Source organism: Bombina bombina, chromosome 11 (assembly GCF_027579735.1).
Source record: "Bombina bombina isolate aBomBom1 chromosome 11, aBomBom1.pri, whole genome shotgun sequence".
NCBI classification, from domain to species: domain Eukaryota; kingdom Metazoa; phylum Chordata; class Amphibia; order Anura; family Bombinatoridae; genus Bombina; species Bombina bombina.
The window spans coordinates 47027781-47052205 of NC_069509.1; the positions used below are offsets into that span (position 1 = coordinate 47027781).

Below are 24425 nucleotides of genomic sequence, written 5' to 3' on the forward strand. Positions count from 1 at the left end.
CAGGAAAGTTTTCTTCTGTGAAAAGCACACTGGTCTAAAAGAGGCTGCTTCCGGGTGGTAAATCGCCATAGAACAAGCCACTGAGCTGTTGTTCGTTCCTGGTAGAGCGCTTCTCTCTTTGTATGCAAATTATTATGACCCTGGGGAAGTCTCCCTATGGGTGATGGGGGAAACCAGACGTGGACTCCTTGCCCAGTGTGCTTAGAGGAATGTGGCTGCACCTCACTGACGAGGCCCATAGGAGGCCGAAACGATCGTCTGGGGTTGTCATGTTCCTTGTTCAGAGGAGAATTGCCTGGTATTTCGGGGCTGGACTGACCTTACTTGGCAGGATCAGACTGATATACTTCAGGAAAGTTTTCTTCTGTGAAAAGCACACTGGTCTAAAAGAGGCTGCTTCCGGGTGGTAAATCGCCATAGAACAAGCCACTGAGCTGTTGTTCGTTCCTGGTAGAGCGCTTCTCTCTTTGTATGCAAAGAATCAGATGTGTCAGTAGGTTACTTAGTCCAGCGTAGTTCTTTTTTCCACCATTAATGTACTAGGTTCAAATACCCGCAGGGGCAAGCTCAGCATTTCATATTTGTGTGTCTGATATAATAAGCACCACAAGTATTTATTATTTATTCTAACATGAAATAAATCTAATTAGAAATAAATCGATTGGAATATATTTTCCATGCCTTTTACACAGAAGTTCAGCTTTTTTTGTAAATTAAAAAGGCATTGTACCAAAAAAAAAAGTTCCATTAAAAAGACTATAAACCCTGCACCACAAAGGGCTTAAACACACAGTAGAAGTACTGCTCGGGGCACGCAGAGCACTGCTAGTCCCAAGTGGAATTTGCCACTCATGCAATCAGCAGGGCTAGTCACATGACCCAGCTGTTTAACTAGCGCTACTGATTGGATCATCAGCAGTTTCTGCTCTGGACCAATCAATTACCCTTACTCCCTGTCATTAGCTGTATTTAGTAAACTCTTAGTTTAAATAATTGCAGACCATTCTAATACTGTTTAATAGGATATCATGGAAGGATTTTATTGATGAAGTGAGCTTACAAAGCTGTCTTACAGAGCCTTTGTGGTGTTGTAAGAGTTTAATTAATCAATTAAGAATGTTCTTACTAAACATTAAAAAAAACACTAACTATATCCAACATGGCTTTCTCTGATACCGGTACAATATTGATCTTGGGCTTTTAAGTTATAGAAATGTCTTAAAAGTGTTGCCCTGGGGTGTTAGGATGTTTTCAGTACATTTTAATAGACAAATGTAGTCCATAATTCTTTTATTCTACACGTTTTTCAAGCTTATATGATAGAATTGCAAAGTTAAAGGGACAGTCAACACCAGAATTGTTATTGTTTAAAAAGATAGATAATTCCTTTATTACCCATTCCCCAGTTTTGTATAATGAACACAGTTATAATAATACATGTTTTAACTCTGTAATTACCTTGTATCTAAGCCTCTGCAAACTGCCCCCTTTTGTTCAGTTCTTTTGACAGACTTTCATTTTAGCCAATTAGTGCTACTCCTAGGTAACTCCACGGGCGTGAGCACAATTTTATCTATATGACACACATTTACTAATGCCCTATAGTGGTGAAAAACTGTCAAAATGCATTGAGGTTAGAGGGGGCCTTCAAGGTTTAAGAAATTAGCATATGAGCATATGAGCCTATTTAGGTTATGCTTTCAACTAAGAATTCCAAGAGAACAAAGCAAAATTGGTAATAAAAGTAAAATTGTAAAGTTGTTTAAAATTACATGCCCTATCTGAATCATGAAAGTTTATTTTGGACTTGACTTTCCCTTTAATAAATACAGCCTTTTCATATTACATTAATGATTGATCCATTCAAAGAGTGCTAAATATATTTTATACATTTATTTCATATTTTTTTAAACATATATTATAATTATTTATAAAGGGTCTACTCCAATCCATTAAACTAAAGTGGGTGGAATGGCTTTTCAAAATATTTACATTTTCGAAGCAAAAATAATCAATTAGAAAAATTTGCAATCATTTTTTTTTTTTAAAACCATGATAATACCACTATACATTAGAAGGGGACAATTCTAGATATTCCAGAAGCTTTTTTTTCAGGAATAAACATGTCCTCTTAAAAACTCATTTTGACCGGTTATGAATGCAGACCTTGGCTGTTTACACATCTTTTGTCTAAAGTGTTTTAGCAAAAAAAATGTTTTTAGTTTACAAAAATGATATTGATCAAATCCCACTTTGCAATAAAAAATGTGATATCAACTTAAATATGGATATCAGAACATTCATTTATAATTGCAAGTAAATATTTGGATGTTAAACATACGTTAAAAGGGACATAGAAGTTAAAATTAAACTTTCATGATTTAGAGCATAGAATTAAAAAAAATAATTTACTTCTATTATCAATTTTAGCTCTTGGTATTATTCCTTTTAAGATCCTTTCCATGGGAGCCTACTGAGGTAGGCTCAGGAGCATGCATATCATTATAGGGCACAGCGCAGCCACAATGTTTGTAACAACATTTTACATATAGAGCATATAGGGCTTAACAAACTCTTTATAAAGACTAACCCCTTGCTCTGACAAGTGATGAGCGCTCTGTCTCTGCAAATACAAATTCCTGTAATTGGCTATCTCTCTGGGTTCCAGGCTATGACTGTAGAGGATAACTACCAAAACTCCACCGGAGCGGCCTTTACAACTATGTTCACTGATGAGCAACTCCCAAGGGCCATTGGAGCTGAGATAATCATGACATTCTACCTGGTGATGGCGGTTTGCATGGGAGCTATCAATGAGAAGACCCGAACTCCACTGGCGCCATTTTGTATCGGTTTCACTGTGACTGTGGATATCTTAGCTGGGTAAGGAATGATCCAGATCTGGGACTTCCTTTGTGTTGTAATTTATGTTTTATTTGTCAGTATTGTAATGCAATGAGATAGAATAACAATGCTGTTATCTATATATGTCACTTTACACACTGTGTATCACTGAAAATATTTTTTATTTTTCAACCTTAAAGGAACACTTTGAGATGCTAATATAATATGATAAATCGTATATATAAAAAAACTCTGCAATATACTTTCATTATTTATTTTGTCCTCTTTTCCTGTAATTCCATTCTGAAATTGTGAGCTTTTCAGTTCCTGTTAGAAATGGAAGTGCAGAACACTGTTATATTCCACACAGCCATTGGCTGCACACTCTAGTGACCTATTTATAACTGTCCCTAATTGGCCACACTAGAGAAGGTAACACAATTACAACATGGCAGCTCCCATTGTTTTATAGACACTAAAATTTTGCACTTATTTTGCCAATATTTAAACAGCTAAAGAAAGTTTAAAAAACACATCTAGATGTTATTCTCAGACTAATCTTTTCTTTGAATGCATAATTCTATCTAGCATTTATTTAGTGTCCCTTTAAAGGACCATTTAATACGATTGCATACTCAACTAGTGCACAATAAAAAGACAATGCAATAGCACTTTTAAATAAGCAGATATTTTTTCTGACAAATGTAAAAGTTTACTTTAATTTGCCGCCACCTGTATCATGTGACAGCTATCAGCCAATCACAAACTCATATACATATATACTGTGAATTTTTGCACTTGATCAGTAGGATCTGGTGCTTCAGAAAGTGTGTATATAAAAAGACTGTAAACAAATGGATATAAAGCTGCTTTTAGAAAACAGTCTAATGCTTTACAGTATTTTATTTAAAAGAACATAATACTCATATGCTAAATCCCTTAAAAGAGATGCAGTATAACTGTAAAAAGCTGACAGGAAAATATCACCTGAGCATCTCTAGGTAAAAAAGGAAGATATTTTACCTCAAAATGTCTTCAGCTCATCAGAGTAAGTGCTATGTAAACTGTTATACTTCAGCTGCTGTCCAGCTGCAAGTTGAAAAAACCCCCAAAAACAATAGCCAATCAGTATCAGCAGTGCTGAGGTAATGCTTTGACTTTGCTGTGATCTCATGAGATTTCATAGAACTTAATTAAAGGAAAAGTTAACTGTCACGTATCGCTATAAAGAATTATGTAGTAAATCCAAAATTAGTGTGTTTAAGTCATCAATTTTATAGCATCGTTATTAAAAGTACCTTTTACATCGCTCGGTTCTATCTCCGTTACTCTACCCGGCTATTAAATTTTTTTTTTGTTTTGTAATGACGAATTGGTTGAAATCCATTTTGATTGGTCCCCCACTGGCGTCCCAACAGACTAATTTTACGCCCACCAACCTGAATACACATGCGTATCTCAAGAAATTTACGGCTGCAATATATGCGCGTTCATGAGACACGCATGTGCATTCTCTGTTTGGGAGGATTGGCGATAGACAGACAACTAAAGAGGGCTGGTAGGGGAGATCATTGTGTAGATGCGCCTGTTGCAATGTTAGAGAGAGCTAACCTTAGAATTAGCAGTTGTAATGTAAGTTATATGAGCATGCTATGAAGCTCTCTATTCTATTAAAAAGCTAAAGCTTCAACCTAGCTACCTGTCAGCATTGAAGGCAGACTGCTGCTCGCTACTCCTAAATCCTAAATGTCCGTAGTAACTTTTACTTATTGTCGGTCTCACTCTGACTGTCACCTCACCCGGTCCCCAAGTCAGTAGTCAGTGGTTGGGATTGGAAACCCTTCAATGCCGCTCCTGATGGTGACCCGTTGTTCCTGGCTGTCAGTCATTCCAATCCCACCCACTGACTACTGACTTGGGGACCGGGTGAGGTGACAGTCAGAGTGAGTCCGACAATAAGTACAAGTTACTAAGGACATTTATGACTTAGGAGGAGCTAGCGGCAGTCTGCCTTCAATGCTGACAGGTAGCTCTAAGTATCGATCATTTTTTCTGCACATGCGCAAAAGAATATGCCTCACGAGAACGCGCATGAATGTGCACGTAAGAGCGGGTGGGACCGGTCTTACGTGTAAAGGAGAAAAATCAGGAAATGATCGGGTGGGTGGAGGAAGCACGGCAAAAGGTATGCTATTTAGGATATAAATTACTAATAAAGACACTTTTTTTTTTTTAGAGTTAGCGACTGTACTTATCTAATGAACATTAATGGATGGCATTAATGTTGAGGCTCTAAATTTACTTTCACTTTAAACTGAATAGGAAAATAACATGACTGTGCCTGCACATGACAGATGCACACTCCTGGGACAAGCATCCTGACTGGCTGCTTAAAGTCCTTTACAGTGGGGTGTGAATACTTAGGAAATTTGAGGTAAATTAACTTCTTTTTTACATAGAGATGTTCAGGTGATATTTTCTAGTCAGCTTTTTACAGTTATACTGCATCACTTTTGTGTGCTTCAACATTTGGATAGCATGTCCCTTTAACTATTGCTTTTCTATAACTATGTGCTAAAAGGGAATTATACGCAAACATAATGACAAAGACATTGATCACCATCCTGCTCTTGTTTTCAGGAGATAATGATTTCAGAACTTCGATCAATATTGTCAGTTTGTTTTCCAGTTATCATTATACTAAAATGCTTCTGCTGTTATTACTCCTGAAGCTCAAAATCTTTACTTCCTGAAAATAACACAAAATAGTTATCTTAGTTGTTCATCTCATGATTTGATAATCCAAAAACTAAACAACAACAAATTTAATGGTGAGTTTGTGATTTTAGCAATTACCTGTTGGTAGTGGGGGCATATGATAGGGTTAAGGCCCCCCCCCCCCCATAAATGCAGAGAGTGTAACATCCGAGGTAAAGCGGCTTCTCTCTGGAGCTGCATACTGTTCAGCGTGTGGCTATGGAGAGAGACATATTTATCTTTCTGCTATGTCAGCAGAAATAGGTTCCAATTTAAAGAGGCTATCATTTGTAGCAGTTATGTTGACCTCTTCCTGTTAATGATTGAAAACAAAAAGTACCCTCGCTTTCACCTTATGATGACATTGTTCATTCATTGATTTGTTATAAACTAACATTGTGTAATTAAAGGGATAGTCTAGTCAAAATTAAATTTTCAGGATTCAGATAGAGCAGCAATTTTAAACAACTTTCTAATTTACTCCTATTATCAATTTTTTTTTCATTCTCTTGGTATCTTAATTTGAAAAAGCAAGAATGTAAGCATATGAGACGGCCCATTTTTGGTTCAGAATAAGCAAGCGCTATCCAGGGTGCTAAAATAAAAATGGGCCGGCTCCTAAGCTTACATTACTGCTTTTAAATAAAGATAACAAGAGAACGGAGAAAAATTGATAATAGGAGTAAATTAGAAAGTTGCTTAAAATTGCTGCTTTATCTGAATCATGAAAGTTTCATTCTGACTAGACTATCCCCTTAAACTCAGTTATTGAAAGATACATGAAGGTTGGGTGCATTTGTGTGTATTTAATTAAAAATAATGGTCTACTTGCAGTGGCGCTATCTCTGGAGCTTGCATGAACCCTGCACGAGCTTTCGGTCCAGCTGTGGTTGCTAATTACTGGAGTTATCACTGGGTGTACTGGGTAGGACCCATGGCAGCTGGTCTATTGGCTGGTGGAATCATAAGGTAAGAGATTATAGAAGATTTGGGACAGGACAGAATATGTATTTAGGACATCACTTCTACCCAAGGCTCATTGTTCCCAAAATGTAATGGTCTGTCCACGTTCTATCCATCAGTTAGGGATGTAATGGTCTGTCCATGTTTTATCCATCAGTTAGAGATGCAATGGTCTGTCCATGTTCTATCCATCAGTTAGGGATGTAATGGTCTGACCATGTTCTATCCATCAGTTAGGGATGTAATGGTCTGTCCATGTTCTATCCATCAGTTAGGGATGTAATGGTCTGACCATGTTCTATCCATCGATTAGGGATGTAATGGTCTGTCCATGTTCTATCCATCAGTTAGGGATGTAATGGTCTGTCCATGTTTTATCCATCAGTTAGGGATGTAAGGGTCTGTCCATGTTTTATCCATAAGTTAGGGATGTAATGGTCTGTCAATGCTCTATCCATCAGTTAGGGATGTAATGGTCTGTCAATGTTCTATCCATCAGTTAGGGATGTAATGGTCTGTCAATGTTCTATCCATCAGTTAGGGATATAATGGTCTGTCAATGTTTTTTTTTTTTTTTTTTTTTTTTTTTTTAAGTTTCAAAAAAAATTTTATTAGTAAAGATTTCTCAAATACAATAGTGACGTAATAAACAATTTGGAGCTCGCAGGCTCCTACAGAAAGTATGAACAGAAAAAATGAAACACTAAAAATGTGCCAGGTCAAAATGTGTTCATAGAATGAGGAAAATGAACACAGTATGGTTCGAGTCAGATGAGGTGAGTTGACTGGGGTGGGGGGAAGGACTGGGGAGGGAGGAAAGGAGGGGTTGTTATTAGAGGCAGAGGTTTAGTTCATATGCGGAAGGTACATGTAGAAGGTTGCCTAGTGTGCGTTTACTCTAGGGTTTGGGGTCCAAGTAATGGAGTGGTTAGATTGCCAGTCTGCCCACACTAGTTCAAATAGGTCTGAATTATTCAGAGAGTAAAAGATAGGTTTCTCCATATTGTAGATGTATGCCATATAGTTTAGGATGCATGACCATTTTGGGGGCATCTCGGTTTTCCAAGCCTTGGCTATTGTCGCTTTAGTAGCTGTTAGCAAATAGATTGTTAGGTATGCTTGATGTTTAGGTAGTTTAGTAATGCCTATGTGTAAGAGGGCGCTAGAAGGAGTTATGGGGAGTGTTATGCCTAATCTCCCTAGCGTACGGAAGCAGGTACTCCATAAGGGTTTTAACTTGGGGCATTCCCACCATATGTGTAGAGAGTCTCCTTTTTTGCCACAGTTACGCCAGCATAAGGGAGAGGTAGAGATGAACATTTTGTTAAGTCTCGCGGGGGTAAGGTACCAGTTCGTTAAGAGTTTATAATATGTTTCGAAGAGTGTGACACAGTGTAGTGCTTTTTTAGTGAGGGACATTACATGATGCCATAATTGTGGGGATAGGGTCAAGTTCAGCACTGATTCCCATGCGAGCAAGTGAGGAAGTTTATTCTCAGAGTCTGTGTTTCCTATTAAGGTGTAATGCATTGACAATGGTCTGTGAAGTTTGTTACCTTGTTGCCAAGTCGTTTCCCAAAGTGTACGGGGTCGGTGTAACTCAGGTCGAAATCCCCAGCTAATAAGAAAGCTCTTTAGTCTTGTGTATTCATATGTCATGAACCTGGGTAAGTTGGAGCTAGCTTTTATGTCTGAGAGTGTCACGAAGTGTGGGGAAGGTGAAGTAACCCAGAGGTCAGCTACTGTTTGTATTCCCATTCGTGTCCAAGTGTTAGGATGAGAGTCAGGTAAGCCTCGTAGGAGACCTGTCAAGGGGGTAATAGGTGAAGGATGTGGGGCGATGTGTGGGTAGTGTCTTAGTTTATCCCATATGGTGAGGCATTCTCGTATTATGTTATTGCTAATGTCTGTGGTACGTCTTAGATGGGCAGGGATCCAAATTAAATCGGGTAAAAATATATGGCTTGGGAGGGAGGCTTGTTCTATGGTTTTCCATTTGCTAGGGGAATCTTTCGCACCCCATTGCGAAATATGGGTGAGCATGGCTCCTTCATAGTACCTAGTTATTGATGGGGAGGCTATACCTCCTCTGCTAAGGGGGCTTTGAAGGATTTTGTGCGCCACTCTGGGGGGTTTGTGTTGCCATATATATTTTGTAAATTCACTCTGAAATTGGCGAAGGAGATATCCCGGGATACGGAGAGGTAGACATCTAAATAAATAAGTGATTTTAGGTAGAAAAGACATTTTAAGGGCTGTTAGCCTACCTATCCATGAAATATAAGTGTAGTCCCATTTGTCTTTCAGGGTGCGCAGTTCGGTTAAAAGGGGCAGGTAGTTGTCTTTGATCATCTGAGGGATATTATTCGATATCTTAACGCCTAAATGGGAGATAAAATTATTGACGCAGTGGACTCTATATCGGACTCTGAGGGTGTCAACTGTGTTCTGTGGAATTCCCCAAGTAAAGATTTCTGTTTTATCTAGATTTAACTTGTAATGTGACATATCTCCAAAGGAGTCTAAGATTTCTATCAGTCTTGGGAATGAAGATAGGGGGTCTGATGAGAATATTGTGATGACGTCTGCAAAGAGTGCAATTTTGTGGATAGTGCCATGTAGGCGGATGCCGTCAATTTTTATATCTTGTCTGATTTGTTCTGCTAGTGGTTCGATTGCCAGGGCAAAAAGAAGGGGTGAGAGTGGACACCCTTGTCTGGTGCCATTAGATATTGGGAAGGGGGGTGAGGCAAAGCCTAGGCCTCTAACTACTGCTGTGGGAGTGGAGTAAAGGGCCTGTATCGCTTTGATAATTTGATCTGGGAAACCAAAGATTTTAAGGGTTTCCCATAAGTAGGACCATCTAACACGGTCGAAAGCCTTCTCTGCATCTAATGAGATTACAGAGAATGGCCTATTTAGTCTGGTGGATTCAGTGCAGATGTTTAAGAGACGTCTAGTATTGTCTGGCCCTTCGCGATGGGGGATAAATCCTACTTGGTCTAGGTTTATGAGTTTCGGGAGTAATTTGGATATGCGTGTAGCAAATAATTTAGCGTAAATTTTAACGTCTAAATTAATTAGGGAGATTGGCCTGTAATTGGAGCATAAAGATGGGTCTTTTTGGGGCTTAGGAATAGTAATCACCGTTGCTTCCAGGAATTCCTGACTAAACCTACCCTGTTCTCTAGCATAGTTAAAAAATCTTAAGAGTAGTGGGGTTAGTTCGTTTGTGTATGTCTTGTAAAAGGCAGCCGAGTAGCCATCTGGGCCCGGAGTTTTGAAAGGTTTTAGATGTTTTATTACGTATTTGATTTCCTTAGAGGTGAAGGGGGATGAGAGTGTTTCTTGGTCGTCAGGCGACAATGAGGGAAGATTTAAGTTGCGAAGGAAAGAGCTAATCTTGTCAGCAGGAGTTAGTTTGTCGCTTGCATTTTTTTCTAGATTGTATAGGTTTGAGTAAAATCTCTCAAAGCAAGTACCGATGTCTAAGGGTTTGCGGTATGTCTGGTTCTCAAATTGAATCTGATGTATTCTTGAGGTGCTCGTCCTATTTTTAAGTTTATTTGCTAATAGTGTATCTGCTTTGTTACTCTTGTGATAAGTAATCTGTTTCAGTTTAAATAAATTAGCCTGAGTGCGTTTTAGCTCTAGTTGGTTAATATGATTTTTAATCTGTATAATTTGAGCTGTGTTTTCATCTGAGGGAGTATTTCTGTTTAGGAGTTCTAGACGACGTAATTCAATATGAGATTTGGAAAGGGGTAGGCCAGATAGTTTTTTGAGATGAGCTTGTTTTTTAATTATGAGACCCCTAAAGGTGGCCTTTGCCGCTCCCCATAGTGTGTCATCTCTGACCTGATTATTGTCATTAGTTTGGCAGTAGAAGGCTATGTCTTTTCTCAGGGTTTCCTTAAATGCAGCATCCTGTAAGATGTCATGCGGGAGGCGCCATGAAGGCTTAACATTATGTCGTTCCGCTGAGCGGAGGGTTACTGTGACTAGGTCGTGATCAGACCATGGGCATAGGGAGATGGTAGAGTGTTTGACTTGGTCAAGGGTTTCTGCTGAGCAAAAAACATAGTCGAGTCTGGAGTATGTTTTATGAGGAAATGAGAAGTGAGTGTAGTCTCTATCCCTAGCGTGAAGTGAACGCCATACATCGAAGTAGCCGAAGTGAGTAATGATTTGTCTGAACTTTTGGGAGAGTTGAGCAGGAGGGGTAGTGTGTTTTGTCCAGGAAGTTCTTTTTCTGTCTAGTATTGGGTCCCAAGTCATATTGAAGTCCCCAGCTAGTAAGACTCTGCCTATTTTTATCCGGTCGACTGTGTGTAGGATCCGCTTGAGGTATCTTGGCTGATGTGAGTTAGGTAGGTAGATAGAGACTAAGGTATGATCAGTGTGGTCTAGCTTACATGTTAGAATGAGAAATCTAGATTGGGGATCTTTTAGGACTTGGATTGGTTCATAGGCTATTCTTTTATGGATTAAAATTGCCGTACCTCTGGCTTTTTTTGAAAAAGAGGTGTGTTCGAGGACAGTGTAATCTTTAGATATTGTGTAGGGAGGGTTGTCTGATGACCAATGTGTCTCCTGAAGGAATGCTACGTCAGGATTATGGAACTTGAGTGATCTAGCTAAAAGGCTGCGCTTATGTGGGGAATTTAGGCCTCTTACATTATGGGTTAGTATTTTGAGGGGTGGCATAGGGAGGTGTGGGGAGTAGTTCAAGTCTTTTAATAATAAGAGTCAGTGTAGGTGGGGAGGATACGGGGAGGGGAATAGGCAACAGATAAAGTGAGGGAGAGTTAGCGAAAATAGTTCGCTATGGTGGAGCCCTAGTGTGGGCTGCCTGTGGGGGGGGCGAGAAGCGAACAGAAACAGGGGTCTTTGAGGTGGACCCTGCTCCGCAGTAAACATTGTAGATTAACTTGCTATTACATATGAGCAATACTTAGATTAAGACAACAACCTTAAAATAACAATCAAACACATAACTTAATTGTACTATCTAATAGTAAACTTTTTAAACTTTAACTCAATCTCAGTTATGATCTGTTGAAGACAGGTCAAACTTCCGGATTAAATGAAGTCTAGATAAGTTCCATGAAAGGTTACCAGACGTGTGTTTACGGTGGGTTAGTTTTAGGTTTCTTAGCTCTTTGCTCTTTGATAGTCCATTCGGGAGCCGAAGCTCTCAGTTTTGGGTAGGTCGGCTGTACCGGTGGAGGTTGTTCCTGGTGTAATCCCCATGTGGCCAGGAGAGCCATACCTTGAGGTATGGAGTTGATTGTGTGGCTCTGGTTATTTCTGGTGACTACTAGATTTGTAGGATGGCCCCACCTGTACTTAATATTAGCCTTCCTGAGTGTCAGAGTGATTTGTTGAAAGGTTTTACGGTACTGTAGTGTATGAGTTGAAAGGTCAGGCAGGAGTTGAACATCCTTGAATTTTTCAGGCATAGGCGGCCTTTTGAAGGCTGCTTGTATAAGTTTATCTTTATATATGTAGCTGTGAAAGCAGACAATTACATCCCTTGGTTTGTCGGCGGGAGTAAGTCGTGATCTTAAGGCTCTATGGGCTCTTTCCATTGTATCAGTGTGTCCATCTGAGGTGCCCACGAGTTCTGTAAATAACTCCTTTAGATAGGGTTGGAGTTGGGCATTCTCTATAGTTTCTGGGATGCCCCTAAACCGGATGTTGTTTCTGCGAGATCTGTCTTCAATGTCTGCCATTTTAAACTCAAGTTGAGTCATCTGATCTGCTAGGGTTTCAGAGTAATTGAGCAGGTTTGATTGGTCTACTGCTAGGTCATCCTGTTTCCGCTCTAGCGCTTCGACCCTTTCTCCAATCTCTGAAATTTCCTTCTTCAGTTCCGCAGAGGACCGTTGAATTTCCTGGGTGATAGAGCGTGTTTGACTGGCCAACATATGTTGTAGGGTAGCTTTAGTAATGTAGTGATGTGATGGCGCTTCTGAGCGCACACTAGATTGAGATTCAGCATCTATCGATTCAGGGTCGCTCATCTCCTCATTGGTGATAGGGTTAGGTTCCTTTCCTGATTGAGTAAAATGATCATAAACAGTCTTCTGAGTGTTAGTGGAGGGTTTCCCCTGTCGTCTGGACCCATGGGGCATTTTGTTAAGACTGTTAGGTATGCCTGTAAATTAAAAATTAACACCAACCTTCTATTATAAAGCACTCTGAAAACAATCTAAAAAGCATAAAGCACCGTATAGTAAAGTTTACTAATTCTGACCTGTATTGCTAGACTGCGGAGCAGGGGTCAATAACACCTTCGATATTTATGACATTTTGTTACAGCATCACATAATGGGTGGAGATTGAACCTTTCGGTCCCAACATGCAAATGTAAATAGATGTGTCACTGGCACCCCAGGGAGTGATGGGATACGACTGTGTAGAAGGGAAAAAGGAAAAGGGAAGTGACCAACCCAGACTGGCTGGGTCGGAAAGGGAGAGGTGCCAGAGAGGATTAACAGACAGTGTGACTCAGCAGAATACTGAATAGGGGTGTTTAAGATACCCTGCTATTAAGACCTTAAGTTGTTGGGTCAGGAGTGCAGGTATAGATGATGTTCTTCAAGATATAGGGTTTCAAAAGGTGTGTTTCAGTAGGGGTGGTACTATGTGGGAAGATCAGGCTATGTGTAGTGAGTGTGGGTGCAGCAACGTGTCAGTGTGTGTGTGGCTAGGGGGACGTGTCTATATGTATGTCTATGTGTATGCGCCTCAGGAAGTAAGTGTTGGTGGAACTACTTGGTAGGTTTAGGTAAATATATATGTCAGGTTAGGTCACGAGAGCCTTTTGTGAGGGACCAGTTTTTCTTAGCCTCACTGTTAGCACCTCCTGCAAGAGAAAATTTACACTAGTACTTATCGTGAAACACCCAAAAACCTGTGGGAGAAAGATGTATGATTAAGGCAGCAATATAAAATCACACTCCACCTCAGGCTATGAACCTGAGGACAATGAAGCTGTCGCAGCAGCTGGCATAGATAAGAAAAAGATTAATGTGAGAATGTCTCAGTAGCATGGGGTGTGTAAAGTCTCACTCCTCAAAAAGAAAATAAGGTTGTGTTAAGTAACAAAGGATACGGTGTGCACACTTCGCTGCAAAATGTGATTGTAGTGCCCAGTTCTCAGGGTCTAGGGTATGAGTATGTTTCAATCACTTGGGCCCCGGTTAGGGAGGTAAAGCAAGTTAAGTAGACTCCACTGGTGTTGATGACACCTAGTTTTACTGTGTATTGTCACTGCAGGATTTGTTGAGAGTTCCAGGTAGAATGGGGTCAGTGATCAGCCTCAGTAAGTTGGGGCTACTACTCCAGTTGGTGTATATCCTGTATATGTGGCCCAGATATTTTAAGTGATTCTGAAATGTTGGTCTCCTATTGTGGCTTAATCTTACAAACTGTGCTGCAGAGGTATTGTTAAGTTCTCCTCTTAATTTCCAGTTAGGTAAGGGAGTGAGGAGGTTATGTCTATGAGGGTCTAAGTGTCAGTTTATGCAGGGCTCAAAAGTGAACAATGTACTGTTCAGTATCCTGGGACTGAAGGTGTTGAATAAAAAGTTAGTTAAACTGACAGGATCTTACCCGGTTCTGGGAGTTGTAGATCTAGATGAGTTGTACTTCAGCCAAGTGTCGTTTCAGGCCTGGGGTAGGAGGAAGAGGCCTCTTATCGCCTATTACCACATAGGCCACATCTGCTCAGTATAAGACCTCTAGTTTTCTCAGTGGTCAAGGCCTCAGAACGCCTTGTTCGCTTGGCAAGCCCAGCTGTCCCTAAGGCAGGGTTGCTGCAGATGTATCTTGTTACTCAGACATAGGGTGTGCAGCGATCTCTATTACACTGTGATCTCTGTGAAGTGTAGCAACCAGGTGGGCCTATAAGCAAGCCGTGTAATATGTTGCTGGAATCAACTTTTCCGTTGTTCACTGTGCCAGGGGATAGCCCCTAGTCCCCCTTTAAGGTCGTCCGGGGAGCAAATGTGACCAGTGGAAAAGGCTAGTATAGCGCTAGAGCAAGCTTACCCACTCATCGGATACCTCTGATGCAAGCTGTCCGGCTGCCTTGTCTGTCTAGGTGGGCCTGCTAAAGATGGCGGCTGTTCGCGCCACAACCGTGTTTGCGCAGTTCAGGGACCGATGTCAACCAGGAGAGTACCGGCGGGTACTCAGAGCCACCGCCGTCTTTCAAAGCAGCCTCTGTGTCCCCTATGCGGCAAGCCAGCCGGTAATATGTATGGGTTGTCTGGATACCGTTATTTACAGAGGCCGGGCACTTCCGCTCTGGAACAATCCCAAGGAGGCCCGTCTGTCGTACTTAGAGCAGCGTTTTGTCTTTGGCCGTATAGACAACCCCGGAGCGGATTGCCGCTCCTCCGGTAAGCGGTTAGTACAGTGGGAGGCCAGAGGGCAAACAATTACCAGATGCTGGATGTCTCGGCCTATTTCTCGCCTCCTCTTCCTTGTTGGCTGCAGGTTTTAGTATAGTGGAAAACTGCACTGTGAGGGAGAAATCTCCAAGTAGAGTGTGTCCTCACCTTAACCCCTTCTCGTTAGGTAGTTAGGGATAAGCTGAGTCGCATAAAGTATATAAAAAATAAGTTTAAAGAAGAGTGTAGTGAGGAGCTAATGACTAACACGTCTGCTTAGCTCGGCAGTTGGCTCCGCCCCCCCGGTCTGTCAATGTTTTATCCATCAGTTAGGGATGTAATGGTCTGTCAATGTTCTATCCATCAGTTAGGGATATAATGATCTGTCCATGTTTTAGCCATCAGTTAGGGATGTAATGGTCTGTCCATGTTCTATCCATCAGTTAGGGATGTAATGGTCTGTCCATGTTTTATCCATCAGTTAGGGATGTAATGGTCTGTTCACGTTCTATCCATCAGTTAGGGATGTAATGGTCTGTCCATGTTTTATCCATCAGTTAGGAATGTAATTGTCTGTCCATGTTCTATCCATCAGTTAGGGATGTAATGGTCTGTCCATGTTCTATCCATCAGTTAGGGATGTAATGGTCTGTCCATGTTTTATCCATCAGTTAGGGATGTAATGGTCTGTCCACATTCTATCCATCAGTTAGGGATGTAATGGTCTGTCCATGTTCTATCCATCAGTTAGGGATGTAATGGTCTGTCCATGTTTTATCCATCAGTTAGGGATGTAATGGTCTGTCCATGTTCTATCCATCAGTTAGGGATGTAATGGTCTGTCCATGTTTTATCCATCAGTTAGGGATGTAATGGTCTACCACTTTCTATCCATCAGTTAGGGATGTAATGGTCTGTCCATGTTCTATCCATCAGTTAGGGATACGCTTTGTATTTTTGTAATGTTTTACATGCCAATACCAGACAAAAACAGTATATACAGATACAGTATCTCACAAAAGTGAGTACACCCCTCAAATTTTTGTAAATATTTTATTATATATTTTCATGTGACAACACCGAAGAAATTACACTTTGCTACAATATAAAGTAGTGAGTGTACAGCCCGTATAACAGTGTAAATTTGCTGTCCCCTCAAAATAACTTTAGACATTAATGGCTGTGTGTTGAGTTATTTTGAGGGGACAGCAAATTTACACTGTTATACAGGCTTTACACTCACTACTTTACACTGTAGCAAAGTGTCATTTCTTCAGTGTTGTCACATGAAAAGATATAATAAAATATTTACAAAAATGTGAGGGGTGTACTCACTTTTGTGAGATACTGTATATCGTTTCCTCCAGTTATGATATGTTTTCTCACACGTATTTTGCAGTTCATGTTTAGTCCGCTATTGTTTGAGTCATTGACCTAGTTACTATAAAGTTTTCTGGGTCTACAAGAACAAGTAACAAGTTTAATGGGAAGTGTGACTTTTCTTAAGAAATTTATTTTTACAAGCACCAAAAGAGTTGAACTCTTCACCAATACCTGTTAGTTTTTACAAACCTAAAGAGTAATGACTAATTTGTAAATTTAAACATTTTGTAACATTCTCAATTTATTTTGAAGGCTTTTACTGGGGGACAACAAAATCCGACTCTTTTTAAAGTGACGTGAGGAAAAGAGTCTCCCTCCTGACCTATGGGCACATCCAGGACCTCTGTCAGAAGATAGGTGCTACCCTGAGTCTTCTCCGTTATATTCTGGACATGAACTTTCTCAGTTAGCCACGAGGACCTGGAATGAGGGATATCGGCCTCCTAACTGCAATAACAGCCATCCTGGCATGAACGGTTTACAGGGACATGTTGAGGACCCTGCAAGTGACAAGGAGGGGACATTGCCTCTTCTCTCACCACAGGAGTCCTGCTGTGAGCAGTCAAAGACCTGAGGGGGGCTCTTGTACAACACTGAACATTATTTTCTTTGACTTACAATTGGACAAACTGACATGCTTTACCATTGTGCCACTTTTTGGCACATTTTTCTCATCTTGGCCTGACCATATGGGTTATATTGCATAGTATTATATCTTAGGCCAACACAGAGGCCAAGAGACTAAAATGACAGTATGGTATAATTAACACACTTTTTTATATACATACTGTATTCAGAATCCCTCTCATTTTTTGTTTTACATTTTTTTAATACCTTCTGCTGTACAGTATAAATGATACATTATTTGCTCATTAACGGGATATTAACGTCAATATTTTTATATATGCATAGTATATACAGTATATCAGCAATTTGGCACTGTATGCCAAAAGATGTGCATAGAAAATAAATCTTTTAAAAAAACTCTAATTTTGTAAATAACATTTGCATTGTTCAAATGCTTCTTGAAAACCCATTGGGTGTGTGCAATCACTGTGTATCATGTCACAGGGTGAATATTCATAATTCTGCAGCTTGAACTACAACCTCTTTGGGTGCTGTGGAAAAAAAAATGCATAATTAAATGACAGGAACAGTAGGCAAAATAAATCTGCAATCGATGCAACTAAATACCTTACTTCATTGGTATGTCTGGTTTTAGGATTGGTACTAATTTTATTCTTAAACAATGATATAAGGTTCCCCATTCATTATTATATGGGACAAGGATACCTGTAGATTCTGCTTGTCCACTATGGTTGTTTAGTTTATTACACTTAGCAGCACAGTAAAATTAAAGGGATGCTAAACATTAATGCTAAACATTAAGGGCTATATTACAAGTGGAACGCTATTTATCGCTCCTGCTCTCATTAACTGTGCTCAACTTCGGCTTTTTGCGCAAGTTGGGTACCATGTGTATTACAAGATGAATGTAAAATGTTTTCGCTTGCATGCAAACTCAATGCTCCCAAAAAGCTGAAGTTACAATAACGCGGCCGCATATACACACATATAAATACATAAATACATATATACATATAAATACATAAATACATATATACATATAAATACATAAATACATATATACATATAAATACATAAATACATATATACATATAAATACATAAATACATATATACATATAAATACATAAATACATATATACACATATAAATACATAAATACATATATACATATAAATACATAAATACATATACACATATAAATACATAAATACATATATACATATAAATACATAAATACATATATACATATAAATACATAAATACATATATACATATAAATACATAAATACATATATACATATAAATACATAAATACATATATACATATAAATACATAAATACATATATACATATAAATACATAAATACATATATACATATAAATACATAAATACATATATACACATATAAATACATAAATACATATATACATATAAATACATAAATACATATATGCATAAATATATATTCATATTCAGACATGTGCATGTATGTATCTCTAAGTGTTTCTTTGCAGCCTTTTTTTAACACCAGAGATCTCATATCTTTGAGCCTTCTTTGTGCAATTTTTTTAAAATAATGTTTATTAGACAGTGTTATTATGAGTGTAACTGTACTTTTTAATGTCATTTTGATGTGTTTTGTGCAACTTTTTATTCAAGCGTAACAGTTAACCAGAGCTCTGAGCTTGCGCTAACTCGTCGTCACATGTTAAAATCAATTGTGCTCGAGCAAACATGTTTACTTTCATACTTGTAATACACGCACTACTTCTGACATGAGCAAACATCCGCAATAAATTGCGCGCAACAGTTAACGTGCCACTTATAATCTAGCCCTTAGTAATTACAAGACATTTATGCTTTCTTACTATAGAATAACATTAGTCAAGTGAAAACATTAAAAAAAAAACTTTGTTTGCTGCAGTTGTTTTTCAATGTCAAACTCTTCCAGTTGCCTTATTTAGAGGAGCCAGTCCAGACTGGAATAGACAAGGTTTGCCACTGTGAACTTCCTATCCTGAGGCCAATTAGGTACATATATGGTTAGGCTTGTGAAGTCTGCCGTGTGCACTTACAGTTAAATTACAAGAAATGGGGCAAAATTATAATTAAAGTATATTGTAAAGTTGTTTACTGCCCATTAGTAAACATTTATTATTATAATTGTAAGATGTTTAATACCCTACAAGACAGCAATTGATCCACAAAGCACAAGGATTTACAGTATGTTTTTAATTCTATTGGGGTGTCACCCCCAGCAACTTACCTTCTGCACTCCCTCTGACACTGTTATTGGGGACATTTTTTACTAATTGTTTATCTGCTAGTAAACCATACAATTTGAATATGTAAGGGCTCTCTTTCTCAAACGCAGGTGCTGCAGTGCAATTTTGGAAAATAGGATCTATTCATTATAATAAAGACTTAGGAACTGATGATCAAAAACTCTCCAGCATGGAGAGAAAATACGAAAAATCTTCGGAGACTTTTCTTGAGCATTACATTTTTACATAGGGGTCTTTCCTTCAGATACAGAGCTAAATAAACAGCCCTCAAGCTAAAATTTGTGTTTTTAAAATTATTCAGTTAATTATTAATTAATTAAGGATGAGGATTGGAAGGACGACAGAGAGAGAAGAGAGATAGAAGAGAGAGAAAAGGAAACACAAAGAGATAGAAATATGGAATCACACATGGACAGACATGCCCCTCCCCTACGGAATGTTGCTCTTCATATTCTAGCGTTTTTATGCTCATGAGGAACTCTTCTCCTGTCTCTCCTATGACACAAGTTGCCACAGAAGTCATTTTGTTTGGGGCAATTTTCTTTGTGGATGCCCAAGGAAACACATGGACTAAGGGAGGGATAAAGTGAGTATGTAGAAAATAAAAGGAAAATAAAATAGGGAGCAAAAAGTAACAAGGAGGAGTGAGATGTGAAAATAATAGTGAAACCAAATTGTGACTAAAAATCAATCTCTGTCCAAGACTCCCCCCCCCCCTAGAATAACTTGCACTCACCCTCTGATTAACCCAGAATAATCTGGTACTAAAAATAAACTTAAACGGAGAGTCTACACCTTACTCATCTTAAAGTCTTAGCTTAGAGTAGGCTGCAAATATATTCATGCACCCCTTTATATCATGCAGCAGGAATGGTAAAAAAAGTTATTTTTAAATAGTTTCTGTCCACTTTGAAATGGCTGCCAAGCTCCACCCACTGATGACATCAACATCTGGGCTGCATCTATGCACTATACGGAATAGCATTGACAGTCTGTCGAATCCAACTAGTGAGTCTTTTGTAAGTAGAGAGCCTTTACTGCAGCCCAGATCGTGATGTCATCAGTGGGTGGAGCTTGGCAGCCATTTCAAAGCGACCAGAAACAATAGTAATTTTAAAATAACTCTTTTACCATTCTAAGGTAAGACTTTAAGATGACTTTAAAATGTGCCCTGTTTTTCCCCATTTATTGTCTCCTGTATAGTGATGTCCCGAATTGTTCGCCGGCAAATAGTTCCCGGCGAACATAGCATGTTCGCGTTCGCCACGGCGGGCGAACATATGCAATGTTCGATCCGCCCCCTATTCGTCATCATTGAGTAATACTTTGACCCTGTACCTCACAGTCAGCAGGCACATTCTAGCCAATCAGCAGCAGACCCTCCCTCCCAGACCCTCCTAACTCCTGGACATCATCCATTTTAGATTCATTCGGAAGCTGCATTGTTAGGAGGGATAGTGTAGCTGCTGCTGATTTAGTAGGGAAATCGATAGCTAGGCTAGTGTATTCAGTGTCCACTACAGTCCTGAAGGACTCATCTGATCTCTGCTGTAAGGACAGCACCCCAAAAAGCCATTTTTAGGGCTAGAACATCAGTCTGCTTTTTTTTTCTTTTCCTGTGTAATCTAATTGCAGTTGCCTGCCTGCCAGTGTGTGTGTCAGGCTCACAGCGTATACTGTGCCCACTTGCCCAGTGCCACCACTCATATCTGGTGTAACACTAGTGTAGATTTAAAAACAACAACACTTTTTTGACTGTGTTAAATAATAGCAGTCAGTTTCCTTCACACGTGTGCGTTTAAGTGCCTGCCTGCCAGGGCACAGTTTCACCCCAGTGCAACTCATATCTGGTGTAACAGTAGTGTAGATTTAAAAAAAAAACGACACTTTTTTGACTGTGTTAAATAATAGCAGTCAGTTTCCTTCACACGTGTGCGTTTAAGTGCCTGCCTGCCAGGGCACAGTGTCACCCCAGTGCAACTCATATGTGGTGTAACAGTAGTGTAGATTTAATAAAAACAACACTTTTTTGACTGTGTTAAATAATAGCAGTCAGTTTCCTTCACACGTGTGCGTTTCAGTGCCTCCCAGGGCACAGTGTCACACCAGTGCAACTCATATCTGGTGTAACAGTAGTGTACATTTAAAAAAAAAAATACAATTTTGACTGTAATAGATTGAATAGCAGTTAGTTGTCTGCAAGCGTGTGTGTCAGGCCTACAGCGTCTACTCTGCCAACTTCTGCCAGTACACAGTGCCACTCATATCTGTTGTCACAGTAGCTTGCATGCATAGTACCACTAATCGAAAAAAAATGACAGGCAGAAGCAGGCCACCCCGCAGGGGCCGTCGTGTTCGTGGTGCTGTGATTCCCTTTGGCCCTAGAATAATGCCCAGTGTTCAGAGGCCACGTACCCCGAACTCGAACATTTCTGACTCTGAGGACATAGTTGACTGGCTAGCACAGGATTCCCAATCTTCTACAGCTTCCACTCGGAACCTTGATGCACCATCCTCCTCCAGCTTAGCTTCAGCCACCTCTCAAGTTACCACTCGCCCGCCTGCAGCCACCACCAACACTAGCACCACATCCGCTTCACTTGATCTGTCAGAGGAGTTATTTACACATCAGTTGGAAGAAATGAGTGATAGTGAGGCGCAACCATTATTGCCAGAGGATGTAGATAACAGGGATATGTCTCAGTCAGGCAGCATTACACACATGGGCGTACGGTGGATGATGATGATGTTGTACCCGTTGCTGCTTCCTTTGTTGACTTGTCAGATACAAGTGAAGCGGTTGATGATGACGATGCGTCCGTGGATGTCACGTGGGTGCTCGCTAGAAGAGAAGAAGAAACAGGGAAAGTTCAGATGGGGAGACAGAGAGGAGGAGGAGGAGACGACTTGGAAGGAGGGGGAGGTGGTCGCAAGGAGCTAGTGGCACAGTCAGACAGCATGCATCGGCACCCGGGGTCAGCCAGACAGCACGCCAATCAAGGCATGCTGTTGCCACCACCAGAATGCCGTCATCGCAGAGCTCAGCAGTGTGGCATTTTTTTTGTGTGTATGCCTCTGACAACAGTGATGCCATTTGCAACCTGTGCCAAAAGAAACTGAATCGTGGGAAGTCCAACACCCACCTAGGTACAACTGCTTTGCGAAGGCACATCACAAACGCCTATGGGATCAACACATGAGTACAAGCAGCACACAAACTCAAAGCCGCCATCCTCCTCTTGGTGCAGCATCTTCAGCCACGTCAACCACTGCTGTCCTCCTTGCCCCTCTCAACCATTCGCCACTCCGTGTCTCGCCTTTAGCAGTTGCTGCTCATCTGCCCACAGTCAGGTGTCTGTCAAGGACATGTTTGAGCATTAGAAGCCAATGTCACAAAGTCACCCCCTTGCCCAGCATCTGACAGCTGGCTTGTCTGAGCTCTTAGCCCGCCAGCTTTTACCATACAAGCTGGTGGAGTCTGAGGCGTTCCAAAAATTTGTAGCTATTGGGACACCGCAGTGGAAGGTACCCGGCCGAAATTTCTTTGCACAAAAGGCAATCCCCAACCTGTACTCAATTGTGCAAAAGGAAGTAATGGCATGCCTGGCACACAGTGTTGGGGCAAGGGTCCATCTGACCACTGATACCTGGTCTGCAAAGCATGGTCAGGGCAGGTATATCACCTACACTGCGCATTGGGTAAACCTGCTGATGGCTGATAAGCATGGAATGCGTGGCTCTGCAGAGGAGTTGGTGACACTGCCACGACTTGCAGGCAGGCCTGCTGCCACCTCCTCTACTCCTCCTACTCCATCCTCTTCCATAACCTCCTCGGCTGAGTCCTCTTCTGCTGCTGCATCTTGCTCCACATCAACGGCACCCCCCCAGCTCCCCAGGTACTATTCCACATCCCGGAAACGGCAGTGTCACAACGTCTTGGGGTTGACTTGCCTGAAAGCAGAGAGTCACACCGGACCAGCACTCCTGTCCACCCTGAACGCACAGGTGGATCAGTGGCTGACTCCGCACCAACTGGAGATCGGCAAAGTGGTTAGTGACAACGTAAGAAATTTGCTGGCAGCATTGAAATTGGGCAAGTTGACACATGTACCGTGCATGGCACATGTGTGTAATCTGATCGTACAACTCTTTGTGCATAAGTACCCAGGCTTACAGGACATCCTGAAGCAGGCCAGGAAGGTGTGTGGCCATTTCAGGCGTTCCTACACGGCCATGGCGCACTTTCAGATATCCAGCGTCAAAACAACATACCAGTGAGGCGCTTGATTTGCGACAGCCCAACACATTGGAATTCAACACTCCTAATGTTCGACCGCCTGATCCAACAAGAAAAAGCCGTTAACGACTATTTGTATGACCGGGGTGCTAGGATAGCCTCTGCGGAGCTGGGAATTTTTTTGCCACGTTACTGGACGCTCATGCGCAATGCCTGTAGGCTCATGCGTCCTTTTGAGGAGGTGACAAACCTAGTCAGTCGCACCGAAGGCACCATCAGCGACATCATACCATTTGTTTTCTTCCTGGAGCGTGCCCTGCAAAGAGTGCTGGATCAGGCCGTAGATGAGCGTGAAGAGGAAGAGTTGTGGTCACCATCACCACCAGAAACAGCCTTATCAGCATCGCTTGCTGGACCTGCGGCAATGCTGGAAGAGGATTGTGAGGAAGAGGAGTCAGAGGAGGAATGTGGCTTTGAGGAGGAGGAGGAAGACCAACCACAACAGGCATCCCAGGGTGCTCGTTGTCACCTATCTGGTACCCGTGGTGTTGTACGTGGCTGGGGGGAAGAAGATACCTTCAGTGAGATCACTGAGGACGAGGAACGGGACATGAGTAGCTCGGCATCCAACCTTGTGCAAATGGGGTCTTTCATGCTGTCGTGCCTGTTGAGGGACCCTCGTATAAAAAGGCTGAAGGAGAACGACCTGTACTGGGTGTCCACGCTACTAGACCCCCGGTATAAGCATAAAGTGACTGAAATGTTACCGAATTCCCGCAAGTCGGAAAGGATGCAGCAGTTCCAAAATAAATTAAAAAGTATACTTTACACAGCGTATAAGGGTGATGTCACAGCACAACTTGAATCTAACAGGGGAAGAGGTGAAAGTAATCCTCCTCCTTCCACGACCACGCCGGCAAGGACAGGATGCTGTACAGACGTGTTGTTGATGGAGGACATGCA

At 40.9% G+C, this 24425-nt stretch overlaps 1 protein-coding gene across 1 annotated transcript in view; it reads left to right on the forward strand.

Moving 5' to 3' along the window:
- Positions 1-17339, forward strand: part of AQP8 (aquaporin 8) — a 31882-nt gene extending 14543 nt beyond the window's left edge. The window contains exons 4-6 of the mRNA XM_053695078.1: positions 2669-2883; positions 6436-6570; positions 16602-17339. Of these exons, the coding sequence (XP_053551053.1) occupies positions 2669-2883; positions 6436-6570; positions 16602-16644 (393 nt within the window). The 3' untranslated portion in view covers positions 16645-17339. The remainder of the gene's footprint in view (positions 1-2668; positions 2884-6435; positions 6571-16601) is intronic.
- The last annotated feature ends 7086 nt before the right edge of the window (positions 17340-24425 follow it).